Below are 12713 nucleotides of genomic sequence, written 5' to 3'. Positions count from 1 at the left end.
GGGTTCCCCTTTCTCCACAACCTCTCCAACATTTGTTGCTTCTTGCCTTGTCAATTTTTGCCATTCTAACTGGTGTAAGGTGGTATCTCAATGTGGTTTTTTTTTTTTTTTTTTTAAAGATTTTATTTATTTATTTGACAGAGAGAGACACAGCGAGAGAGGGAACACAAGCAGGGGGAGTGGGAGAGGGAGAAGCAGGCTTCCCGCAGAGCAGGGAGCCTGATGTGGGGCTCGATCCCAGGACCCTGGGATCATGACCCGAGCCGAAGGCAGACGCTTAACGACTGAGCCACCCAGGCGTCCCTCAATGTGGTTTTGATTTGAATTTCCCTGATGGCTAATGATGATGAACATTTTTTCATGTGTCTGTTAGCCATTTGTATGTCCTCTTTTGAGAAGTGTCTGTTCATGTATTCTGTCCAAATAATCACAGTAAAAAATGGGCAGAAAACATTAGTTAGTTCTTTAGGGTTGTCCTTATTTGTTGCTCTTTCGTGTAAATTTACAGTAAGCTTGACAAGCTTCTTGAAAATACTCTTTTGGAGTTTTGATTGGAAATGCACTGAATTTATAGCTAACCTTTTTAAAACGTGTTGGGGGTGTTCTCTATCTCTGCTTGTTTTTCTTCTCTGGAATAGCTGGGTGAGAATAGAATAATGTTTCCATTACCCATTGCTGCATAAGAGCCACCCCACACTGAGCAGCTTAAACAACAATCATTTGTTTTGTTCACGGATCTGTAATTTGCGCAGAGCTTGGTGGGCCAGCTTGTCTCTCTTGCATGTGGGGACAACTGGGGCAGCTCAAAGACTGGGGCAGGGTACGGTGGAGTTGGCACCATCTCAAGGCTTATTTACTTACATGTCTGGCAGTTGAGGATGGCTGTTGGCTGGGACCTCACCTGGGGTGCTGGCCGCAGTACCTTCATGTACCCTGTCCATGTGGCTGCTTGGCTTCCTCTCAGAATGGTGGCTGGGTTCCAAGAGCAAGCCTTCCCAACAGGCAGACAGTAGAAGCTGCCTGTCTCTTTAGGTCTGGCCTGAAACTGACACAGCAAGGCCAGATTCAAGGGGAGGGGACACAGAGCCCACTTCGTGGTGGGAGGAGCATCATAGAATTTTGAGACTATTTTTAAAAAATTGCTACAAATAATTTCAGTTTTTGAATGCTTGTTAAAACTTGCCTTTAATGCTGTCTGGGGTTGATCATTTTTTTGTGGGAAGTTTGACCACAGATTCAATTTCTTTGTTTTAGGACCAACCGGATTTCCTATTTCTGAAATATATATATATATATATATATTTTTTTTTTTTTTTTAAAGATTTTATTTATTTATTTGACAGAGAGATAGCGAGAGCAGGAACACAAACAGGGGGAGTGGGAGAGGGGAGAAGCAGGCTTCCCATGGAGCAGGGAGCCTGATGCGGGGCTTGATCCCAGGACCCTGGGATCATGACCTGAGCCGAAGGCAGACGCTTAACGACTGAGCCACCCAGGCGCCCCTGAAATATATATATATTTATATTTTTCTAGGGATAATGTCCTTTTATTTTTTATTTATTTATTTATTTTTTAAAGATATTATTTATTTATTTATTTGACAGAGAGATAGCACAAGTAGGCAGAGTGGCAGGCAGAGGGAGAGGGAGAAGCAGGCTCTCCGCTGAGCAGGGAGCCCGATGCGGGGCTCGATCCCAGGACCCTGGGATCATGACCTGAGTTGAAGGCAGCTGCTTAACCAACTGAGCCACCCAGGTGCCCTGGGATATGTCCTTTTAAATCCAAGTTTTCAAATTGATGCTCAGGATTCTTTGGCTATAATATTCTTTTAGTATGTTTTATGACTCATTTTGTTTGTTTCATTATTCATTTTTAAAAATCTTTTCTGTCAGAAGTTTTTGATTTTGTCTTTACAAAGAACTGAACTTTGACTTTGTTGCTTTTTAAAATTTTCTCTCTTTTCTATTTCATTAATGTTTATTCTTTTTCTAATATTTCCTTTTTTCTTTTCAGTGTGTATTTTTTTCTGATCCCTGTTTTCTCATTTCTTTAGTGAGATGCTTAGCTCATGAATTTCCTTCTTTTTTCTTTTCTAAAGTAAAGATTTTAATTCACAGATGTCCTTTTTTATTTTTTAGTTTAAAAAAATTTTTTTATTAACATATAATGTATTATTTGTTTCAGGGGTATAGGTCTGTGATTCATCAGTCTTACACAATTCACAGCACTCACCATAGTACTTACCCTTCCCAATGTCCATCACCCAGCCACCCCATACCTCCCACCCCCTCCATTCCAGCAACCCTCAGTTTGTTTCCTATGATTAAGAGTCTCTTATGGGGGAGCCTGGGTGGCTCAGTCGTTAAGTGTCTGCCTTCAGCTCAGGTCATGATCCCAGGGTCCTGGGATCGAGCCCCGCATCGGGCTCCCTGCTCTGCAGGGAGCCTGCTTCTCCCTTTCCCACTCCCCCTGCTTGTGTTCCCTCTGTCACTGTGTCTCTGTCAAATAAATAAATAAATAAAAATCTTAAAAAAAAAAAGAGTCTCTTATGGTTTGTCTCCGTCTCTGGTTTCATCTTGTTTCATTTTTCCCTCCCTTCCCCTATGATCCTCTGTCTTGTTTCTCAAATTCCTCATATCACTGAGATCATATGATACCTGTCTTTCTCTGATTGACTTATTTCACTTAGCATAATACCCTCTGGTTCCATCCACGTCGTTGCAAATGGCAAGATTTCATTTTTTGATGTTGCATGATATTCCATTGTTTATATATACCACATCTTCTTTATCCATTCATCTGTTGATCACAGATGTCCTTTTTTTAAAAGAATTTATCTATTTATTTGAGAGAGTGAGAGAAAGAGAGAGAGAGAGTGAGAGAGAACATGAGCAGGGAGGAAAGGGAGAAGCAGGTTGATCCCAGGTCCCTGAGATCATGATCTGAACCAAAGGCAGACCCTTAACCAACTGAGCCACCCAGGTGCCCCCACAGATGTCCTTCTAAATAACACTTTAGCTGACAAGGTTTTATGTAGGTAGAATTGTCATTATTGTTCAGTTTAATGTGTTCCTAATTCCCAATGTAGGACTTTTTTGACCCATGAATTGGTTAGAAATATTTTTTAAATTTCTAAACTTATGGCTCTTTTTAGTTATGTCTTTGTTATTGATTTCTTACTTAATTTTATAGTGATCAGAACTTAGTTTTTATAATGACAATTCGATTTGTTAGAGAAATTCATGCATTATGGCCTCATATGTGGTCAGTTTTTGTACATGTTTCACCTGTTCTTTAAAATATTGTGTATTTTCCAGTTGTTGGGTATGATATGTGTCCATTAGATTAGGCTTGATTTTTTTTTAAGCCACTATGGTGAGGTATGATTGACATACAAAAAGCTGTACATATTTACTATATACAACTTGGTGATTTTGGAGAGGTAACTATACATCTGTGAAACCATCACCACAGTCTACCATAAACTCATCTATCACCTTCAAAACAGGCTTGAGAGTTGTGTTATTTTATCTGCCTCAGCTATTAATAACTAAAATAATTATGTTACATATTCCATTGTGATGATGGTTTTGCAATACATCCTTTTGGTTCTATCGTTTTTTTTTTTTTTTAAAGATTTTTAATTTATTTAACAGAGAGAGACACAGCAAGAGAGGGAACACAAGCAAGGGGAGTGGGAGAGAGAGAAGCAGGCTTCCAGCTGAGCAGAGAGCCCAATGCGGGACTCGATCCCAGGACCCTGGGATCATGACCTGAGCAGAAGGCAGACGCTCAACGACTGAGCCACCCACGCGCCTGGTTCTATCAGTTCTTGTTTTATATCTTTTGTGGCTCTCATTCAGTGAATTGAACTTTATGTCATTAAGTAATGATCCTCTTCATTTTTTGTAATACTGGTTTTGCTCTTAAAGTCTATTTTGCCTGATATTAATAAAAGCATACTGACTTTCTTTGGGTTAATATTTTTCTGGTTGTTATGGTCTGAGTGTTTGTGGAACCCCCCCCCCGGACACTTGCTATGTTGAAATCCTAACTCACAGGATGACAGTATTAGGAGGTAGGGCCTTTGGGGAGTGACTGAGTCCTGAGAGTGGAGCCCTCATGAATGGGATTAGTGGCCTTATAAAAGAGACCCCAAAGTGATCCCTTGCCCCTTCCACCATGTGAGGTCATGGTGAAAAGATGGCCATTTATGAACTGGGAAGCAGGCTCTCACCAGACACTAAATCTGCTAAGCCTTGATCTTGAACTTCCAGCCTCCATTACTGTAAGAAACAAATTTCTGTTGTTTGGAAGCCACTCTAAGGTGTTTTGTCTATGGTATTTTTATTATAGCACCCCAAATGGATTGGTGTATCTTTTCTTCACCTTCTACCAGTTTTTCTGGTTCTAATGTTTTAGTTTTACCTCCTGTAAATAGCTTATAGCTTAGTTTTAAGTTAAAAATTCAATCTAAAAAATCTTAGTTTAACCCGTTTACATTTATTTTGTCCACTAATATATTTGAATTTATTTCAACCTTCTTATTTTATGGTTTGTATTTGTTCTGTTTCTTTCTTTTTGTCTTTTCTTATTTTTTTTAAAGATTTTTTTCTTTTTTTAAAGATTTATTTATTTATTTTAAAGAGGGGGGGTCGGGGGAGAGGCAGAGGGAGAAAGAAACTTAAGCAGACTCCGCACTGAGTGTGAAGCCCAGTGCCGGCGGGGCTCAATTTCATGACCCTGAGACTATGACCTGAGATCATGACCCTGGGATCACGACCTGAGCCAAAACCAAGAGCTGGACACTTAACCGACTGTGCCACCCAGGTGCCTCCTTTTCTTGTCTTCTTTTAGAGTGATTGAAGTGTTTTCTTTTTTTTTTCATTCCTTTTCCATTGTCTACTAAGATTATGAACCGTATATATATATTTTTTTATTTTAGAGGTTTCTCCAGAACTTTTAATATGTACAAAGTCTAAATACCATCAATATCTTTATTCTATTCCTATCTAATATGTGAAACTTAGAGTACTTGTTTGTTTTTGATTCGACAAATTAAAAATTACTATTTTTTTATGTAATCAATGTCTTGCTCACCATTTGTTTTTTGCCTATTAGTTCTTTCATCTAGGACTATTTTTTTCCATTTAAATAATTTATTTTAGAGAGCTCTGTTAATGACCTGCTCTCTTAGGTCTTGTTTGACTTAAAATGTCTTTAGTTTGCTATTGTTCTTGAGAGAGTTTTGCTGAGTATGGATTCCAGGTTGATAATTATTATTATTTTTTTAAAGATTTTATTTATTTGACAGAGAAAGACACAGCGAGAGAGGGAACACAAGCAGGGGGAGCGGGAGAGGGAGAAGCAGGCTTCCCGCGGAGCAGGGAGCCCGATGCGGGACTCGATCCCAGGACCCTGGGATCATGACCTGAGCTGAAGGCAGACGCTTAACGACTGAGCCACCCAGGCGCCCCCAGGTTGATAATTATTTTATCTCATTATATTCCACTGTCTTCTGGTTTTTCATTGCTACTTTTGATTAGCAGATAGTCTAATTGTCCTTTTACAGGTGAAATATTTTTTCCTTTTTGGTTGCTTTATTTTAAATTTTATTTTATGTATTTATTTTAAATTGAGGTATAGTTGACATATATATTATATTAGTTTCAGGTACAACATAGTGATTTGATTATTATATACATTATAAAATGTTCACCATGATAAGTGTAGTTGCCATCTGGTACTATACAAAATTATTACATTATTATTGACTATATTTCCTTTTTTTTTTTTAAAGATTTTATTTATTTATTTGAGAGAGAGAATGAGAGAGAGCACTTGAGAGGGGTTAGTGTCAGAGGGAGAAGCAGACTCCCTGCCAAGCAGGGAGCCCGATGCGGGACTTGATCCAAGGACTCCAGGATCATGACCTGAGCCGAAGGCAGTCGCTTAACCAACTGAGCCACCCAGGCGCCCTTGACTATATTTCCCATGCTGTACTTTTCATCCCTGTGACTTATTTATTTTATAAATGGAAGTTTGTGCCTCTTAATTCCCTTCAGCTATTTCACCTATTACCTACTCTCTGGCAACCACCAGTTTGTTCTCTGTATTTATACGTCTGTTACTTTTTTTCTTCTTCACATTTTTATTTAAATCTAGTTAGTTAACATATGGTGCAATATTGGTTTCAGGAGTAGAAATCAGTGGTTCATCAGTTGCATATAACACCCAGTGCTCATCACAAGTGCCCTTCTTAATGCCCATCACCCATCTAACCCATCCCCCATCTACTTCCCTCTGTCAACCCTTAGTTTGTTCTCTATCATTAAGAGTCTCTTATAAGTCTGTTTCTGTGTCTTGTTTGTTTGTGTTGTTTTTAGATTTCACCTATAAGTGAAATCATCTGGTATTTTTCTTTCTCTGACTTTTTTCACTTAGCATTATGCACTCTAGATCTATCCATGTTGACATGAATGGCAAGATCTCATTCTTTTTATGGCTGAATAATATTCCATTGTGTTTATATACCATATTTTCTTTATTCATTTATCAGTAGATGGACACTTGGGCTGCTTTAGTATTTTGGCTATTGTAAATAAAGCTGCAATAAGCATAAGAGTGCATATATCTTTTTGAATTAGTATTTTTGGAGTTACTGGGCTGTATGTGTGGTGTTTCTATTTTTAATTTTTTGAGGAACCTCCACACTGTTTTCTGTAGTGGCTACACCAGTTTACATTCCCCCAACAATGCACGAGGGCTCCTTTTTTTCCAATTAAAGATTTATTTATTTATTTTAGAGAGAGGGGGTCGGGGGAGAGACAGAGGGAGAAAGAAACTTAAGCAGATTCCGCACTGAGCGTGGAGCCCAGTATGTGTATGTGTATTGCATTATCTTTCCAGATTACATATCCAGTTTCATTTGTTATTCCAATAACAAATGCCAACATTTGTTATTTCTTATCTGTTTGATACTACCTATTCTGACTGGTATGAAGTGATATATCATTGTGGTTTTGATTTGCATTTCTCTGATGATTAGTGATGTTGAGTATCTTTTCATGTGTCTCTTGGCCATCTGTTTGGCTTGTTTGGAAAAATGTCTATTCAGGTGCTCTGCCCATATTTAAATCAGCTTATTTGGGTTTTTTGGCATTAAGTTGTATGAGTTTTTTTTTTAAGATTTTATTTATTTATTTGACACAGAGAGAGAGAGAAAGTGAGAGAGTGGCAGAGGGAGAAGGAGAAGCAGACTCCCCGCTGAGAAGGGAGCCCGACGTGGGCCTTGCTCCCAGCACCCTGGGATCATGACCTAAGCTGAAGGCAGATGCTTAACCAACTGAGCCACCCAGGCGCCCCTTGGCTTTCACCATTTAGTATGATGTTTACTGTAGGTTTTTCATAAATACCCTTTATCCGCTTGGGGAAATTCTCTTCTATCCTAGTTTGCTAAGAGTTTTTTTTTTTTTAATCATGTATAAGTGTTGAATTTTGTTAAGTGCTTTTTCTGTATATAATGAGATGATCATGTGTTTTTTTTCTCTTTTATTCTGTTAATATGGTTAATTACAAGACTGATTTTTGGATGTTGAACCAATCTTGTATTTGTGGGATAACCTTCACTTTGTTAAGGATGTATTATTTTTGCTATATTATTGTAAATAATCTGCCAAAGTTTTGTTAAATTTTTTTTCATTTATATTCCTGAGGGATATTTGTAATTTTCTTTTTTGTTAATATCTTTGTCTGATTTTGGTATCAGACCGAAATCAGGGTTTGATACCAAATGAGGGTGGGGTTAATTTGGATAGAGTTTCTTTCTCTTCTGTTTTCTGCAAGAGTTTGTGTAGCATTGGTATTATAATTAGTAAAGTTAACCAATGAAGCCCTCTGGGCCTGATCTTTTCTTTTTTTGGGGGGGGGTTTAAATTACAAATGCAATTTTTTAAAAAGACATAGGGTTATTGAAGTTATCTATTTTATTTTGGTTGACCTTTGGTAGTTTGTGTCTTCCAAGAAATTTATCCATTTCATCTAAGTTGTCATATAAGTTGACACAGAGTTGTTCATATGTTCCCTTATTATATTTTAATGCCTATAGAATCCATAGTGGTGTCCACTCTCTTGTTATTCTCTTATTGGTAATTTTTTTTCTGCATTCTCTTGCATTCTCCTACCTTCAAGTCCAGCATTTTTTTTTCCTGCATTCTCCTACCTTCAAGTCCAGCATTTTTTTCCCCCTGCATTCTCCTACCTTCAAGTCCAGCAGAGAAAGAGTTTCTTTTCCATCAGTTCCCCTAAGTATCTCTAAATTGAGACTCATTTGGTCTCACTGGTCTGATTTAAGTCATGTAGCTATAGCTGATAACATGGCCATGCTCTGATTGGTTGGGAATGAAGTCAGCATCATCCTAGCTACAGGGACTGAGAATGGGAAGAGAAAAGTCAGGGTCCTTTAATTTTAAGAATGAGGAATGTATGCCAGGCAGGTAGAAAGCACATACGGCTATTACATCATTTACAAGTTTTTTTTTTTTCTGAAGAAGTCTAAAAATTTTACATAACCCAATTTATAAATTTATTTTTATGTTTCTTTCATCAAAAAACTCCCTACATATCTTTAATAAGACAATTTTTACCTAAATTTTCTTTTTTAATGTTTTCATGGTTTATATTTATTTATTTAATTCATTTTAAATTTATTGCAATTTAAGATCTAGCTTAACTTTTTCTTCAAGATACTAGATGATCTCTTAATTTACTTTCATTTATTCAACTTATTCCTTCAGTAAAACATAATACCTATGTTTTAACATAGTACTTGCTCTGTACCAAGCTCTGTGCTAAGCATTATAACATATATTAATGCATTAATATTTATAAGGATTCTATGAGGTTAGATACTACCTCAAATATTATATGTATATCTATACTATCCATAAACATAACCGAGATACAAAGAAGTATTGCTTACTCAAGATTCAATAGCTAGTAGATATCTGGGATCTGAACGCCTGTAGTAGGCTTCCAGTACCTTTTGGGAGGCTTCCAATCTCTGTACTATACTGCTTCTCAAAATGACTGATGTCTACAACATGCTTTGTAGCTACTTGCTTTGCAGCTAGTAGATTTCTGTAGTACCCATGCATATTTTTGTTCCCACCAGTTGGCTTGTACCAAGAATCAGTTCTTTGTTTCCAAACCTTGATTTGATAATTAGACTTGTTATTATAATCACATATTTTAACTAAATAAAGATATACCAATGAAATATGAGTATAAAAACAGAGCTGTTTCTATGAAAACCAAGTTGATTCCTTTCAACAGATTCTATAAAGCCAGCTAATGAAAACATGTAGTTGATTGAGGTGTGGGCAAGAACTGTGAAGATTGGCAAACAAACAAAAAACAAAAATTCTAGAATTCTGTTCTCAGATAATTTCCCAAGCATCTTTAAAATTTTTGTATTACTGAAACAAATCCTGAAAATTAGAGAGGATGAATAATGAATATGGTTTATTTATTTATTTTTTAAAAAAGATTTTATTTATTTATTTGACAGAGAGAGAGAGACAGAGAGAGGGAACACAAGCAGGGGGAGTGGGAGAGGGAGAAGCAGGCTTCCCGCCGAGCAGGGAGCTGGATGTGGGGCTCGATCCCAGGACCCTGGGACCATGACCTGAGCCGAAGGCAGACGCTTAACGAATGAGCCACACAGGCACCCCATGAATGTGGTTTAAAGAAGAAAGACTACAACAATCATCACATTCATTCTCATAGAAAAGGATATTTATAGATTAGTGAATACATATTTGCTTATAGGCTTAATTTCAAATAAATACTTAAGGTGTGTATCACTTTTAAATTGTTCTTCTGCTTTAACTGCCCCTTCTCCCCTCAAATAACCAACCAAGTACTAGTCCTAATATCTCTGAAAGGAAAGTTTCTACCTGGTTAGCCAGTAGTCTTAGTATCATTTATTGATTTGAACTTCTTTTTCTTTACTGATTACAAAGTCTACTTAATCATCTATTAGATCCTTATGTGTATTGCATTATCTTTCCAGATTATATATCCAGTTTCATTGTTCTATTTGTTCTTTTTTTTTTAAAGATTTTATTTATTTATTTGACATAGAGAGACACAGAGAGAGAGGGAACACGAGCAGGGGGAGTGGGAGAGGGAGAAGCGGTCTTCCCGCAGAGCGGGGACCTGGATGCGGGGCTTGATCCCAGGACTCTGGGATCATGACCTGAGTCAAAGGCAGAAGCTTAACGACTGAGCCACCCAGGCACCCCATTTGTTAGTTCTTGATTTAGTGTTTTAATACCAGATACTTTCTTTTTAAAAAAGATTTTACTTATTTATTTGGGGGGGGGAGAGAGAGCGTACCTGCGGGGGGGAAGGGTAGAGGGAGAGGGAGAAACAGGCTCCCCGCTGATCAGGGAGCCTGATGTGGGGCTTGATCTCAGGACCCTGGGTTCATAGCCTGAGCCAAAGGCAGATGCTCAATCGACTGAGCCACCCAGGCGCTTCTTAATACCTGATACTTTTTTTACTTTATTATGTCTTGGATATTTCACCTCATTAACTTTTCCATGTATGTTTTATTCTTGAAGTTAATCATCAATATATTCTTGTTGAGGATCTTTTTATCAATTATGAAAGGTTCTAGTAAAGAAGGTATGCTGTTTGTCATTGTAACTTTTTAAAAAACTTATTTATTTGAGAGAGAGAGACTGTGTAAGCAGGGGGAGGGGCGGAAGGGACAGGAGAGAATCTCAAGCAGACTCCACACTCAGTGCAGAGCCCAGCGCCGGGTTTGATCTCATGACCCTGAGATCATGACCAGAGCTGAAATTGAGTTGGCTGCTTAACCGACTGAGCCATCCAGGCACCCCTATTTATCATTATAACTTAAAAATGAGGCAAGACTAAGAAACTGAGATACAGCACAGGGTCAGAAGCATGAACACATACCAACATAGTAGCGGTATACTGAATTTTCTCTACCCGCTGAGAAGATTGCATGAGCCAATAATACATGTAAGAAACCACTGTAGATTAGAGCACATGGTAAAAACTGTCAAGAAGGAGATAGTTCATGGAGATCAGGACAAGACTGCATTTACAGAGGTTCAGGCAAGGAGCCCAACTTACCCTCCCTCAGGCCCAGCTCATCTTTATGAGGAGCTTGTTCATTTGCTCTCTAAACACCTGCTTCACCTGTTTGTTCCTCAGGGTGTAGATGAAGGGATTGAGCATCGGGGTCACCACGGTGTTGAGCAAGGCCACCACCTTGTTTTTGTCCTCTCCCTCATTACTCTTCCCTGACCGGATGTACATGAAGATGCAGCTGCCATAGAAGAGAGACACAACAATGATGTGGGAGGAGCAGGTAGAGAAGGCTTTCTGCCTCTCCTTGGCTGAGGGGATGCGCAGGATGGTGTGGAGGATGTGGCCGTAGCAGGTGGCTGTCACGGACAGAGTGCCCAGTAGACTGAAGTTGGCCACAATAAAGCCCAGAAGCTCTATCAGACTCGTGTCTGCACATACGAGCTCCAGGAGTGGGAAGTTGTCACAGAAGAAATGATTAATGACATTGGGACCACAGAATGGCTGCTGAAAAGTGATGAAACTTGGAAAGATGATGAGAAGGAATCCTGCCATCCATGAACAAAGAACTAGCTGGACACAGACCCTTTTGCTCATGATGGTGGCATAACGCAAGGGGTTACATATGGCCATATACCTGTCAAAGGACATCACTGCCAGTAGGAAGAACTCTGTGGTGCCCAGGAAGAAATAGAGGAAAAACTGGAGAAAGCAACCTGCTAGGGAAATAGTTTTGTATCCAGTCAGGATGTTGGTCAGCATCTTGGGGAAGATGACTGAGGTGAACCAGATCTCCAGAACAGCAAAGTTGCGGAGGAAGTAGTACATGGGGGTGTGGAGGCGCCTGTCAATGAGGGTGATGCCCACAATGAGGAGATTCCCCAGGAGAGTGAGGAGGTAGGTCAAGAGCAGCCCCAGGAAGATGAGCATCTGGAGCTCACAGGCCTCTGAGAGCCCCAGCAGGACAAACTCAGTGACAGTGCTGTGGTTCCTCATGGCTCCTCTGACGTCTGCTGGGGGTGGCCAATCAGAGGTGTGCAGCATCCGGAGTTGTGACGTTCTGGGGACCTGAGGGCACTTGTTACTGAAAGGAAAGAAGGATTCAGAGCTGAAGGAGTCCTTTGTTTCTTTGATCTATCAGTCCCTTTCTCTGCCTCCTCAGGCTGGTTGTCCAGAATTCTCATTGAGTTAGCATCAAGCCACACATACTTTGACCCAATTTAAATCAATTTTTCTAGGATTCTTTTTTTTAAAAGATTTTAATTATTTATTTGACAGAGCGATAGAGTGATGCATAAGCAGGCAGAAAAGCAGTCAGAGGGAGAAGGAGAAGTAAGCTCCGCGCTGAGCAGAGAGCCTGACAGGGGGCTCGATCCCAGACCTGGCGATCACGACCTGAGCCGAAGGCAGACCCTTAACTGACTGAGCCACCCAGGCACCCCAATTTTCTGGGATTCTTTGGGGAAAGTTTTACCTTTACTAATTTTTTTTCCATTTCTCTTGTTTCTATTAGGAAACTCTGTATTAAACTCCTTTCATTCTTTTCTTTGAGATTAGATGATGTCTTTTCTCATATTCATCCAAATGTTATA

At 39.1% G+C, this 12713-nt stretch overlaps 1 protein-coding gene across 1 annotated transcript; it reads right to left on the bottom strand.

Moving 5' to 3' along the window:
- Nucleotides 1–11172: 11172 nt before the first annotated feature.
- LOC118550103 (olfactory receptor 6E1-like) lies at nucleotides 11173–12117 on the bottom strand. The gene has a single exon (XM_036114855.2). It carries the CDS (start codon nucleotides 12115–12117, stop codon nucleotides 11173–11175), a length of 945 nt encoding a protein of 314 aa, XP_035970748.1.
- Nucleotides 12118–12713: the final 596 nt, after the last annotated feature.

Source organism: Halichoerus grypus, chromosome 8 (genome assembly GCF_964656455.1).
Source record: "Halichoerus grypus chromosome 8, mHalGry1.hap1.1, whole genome shotgun sequence".
NCBI lineage: Eukaryota > Metazoa > Chordata > Mammalia > Carnivora > Phocidae > Halichoerus > Halichoerus grypus.
This window is presented reverse-complemented; position numbering and strand designations above follow the sequence as displayed.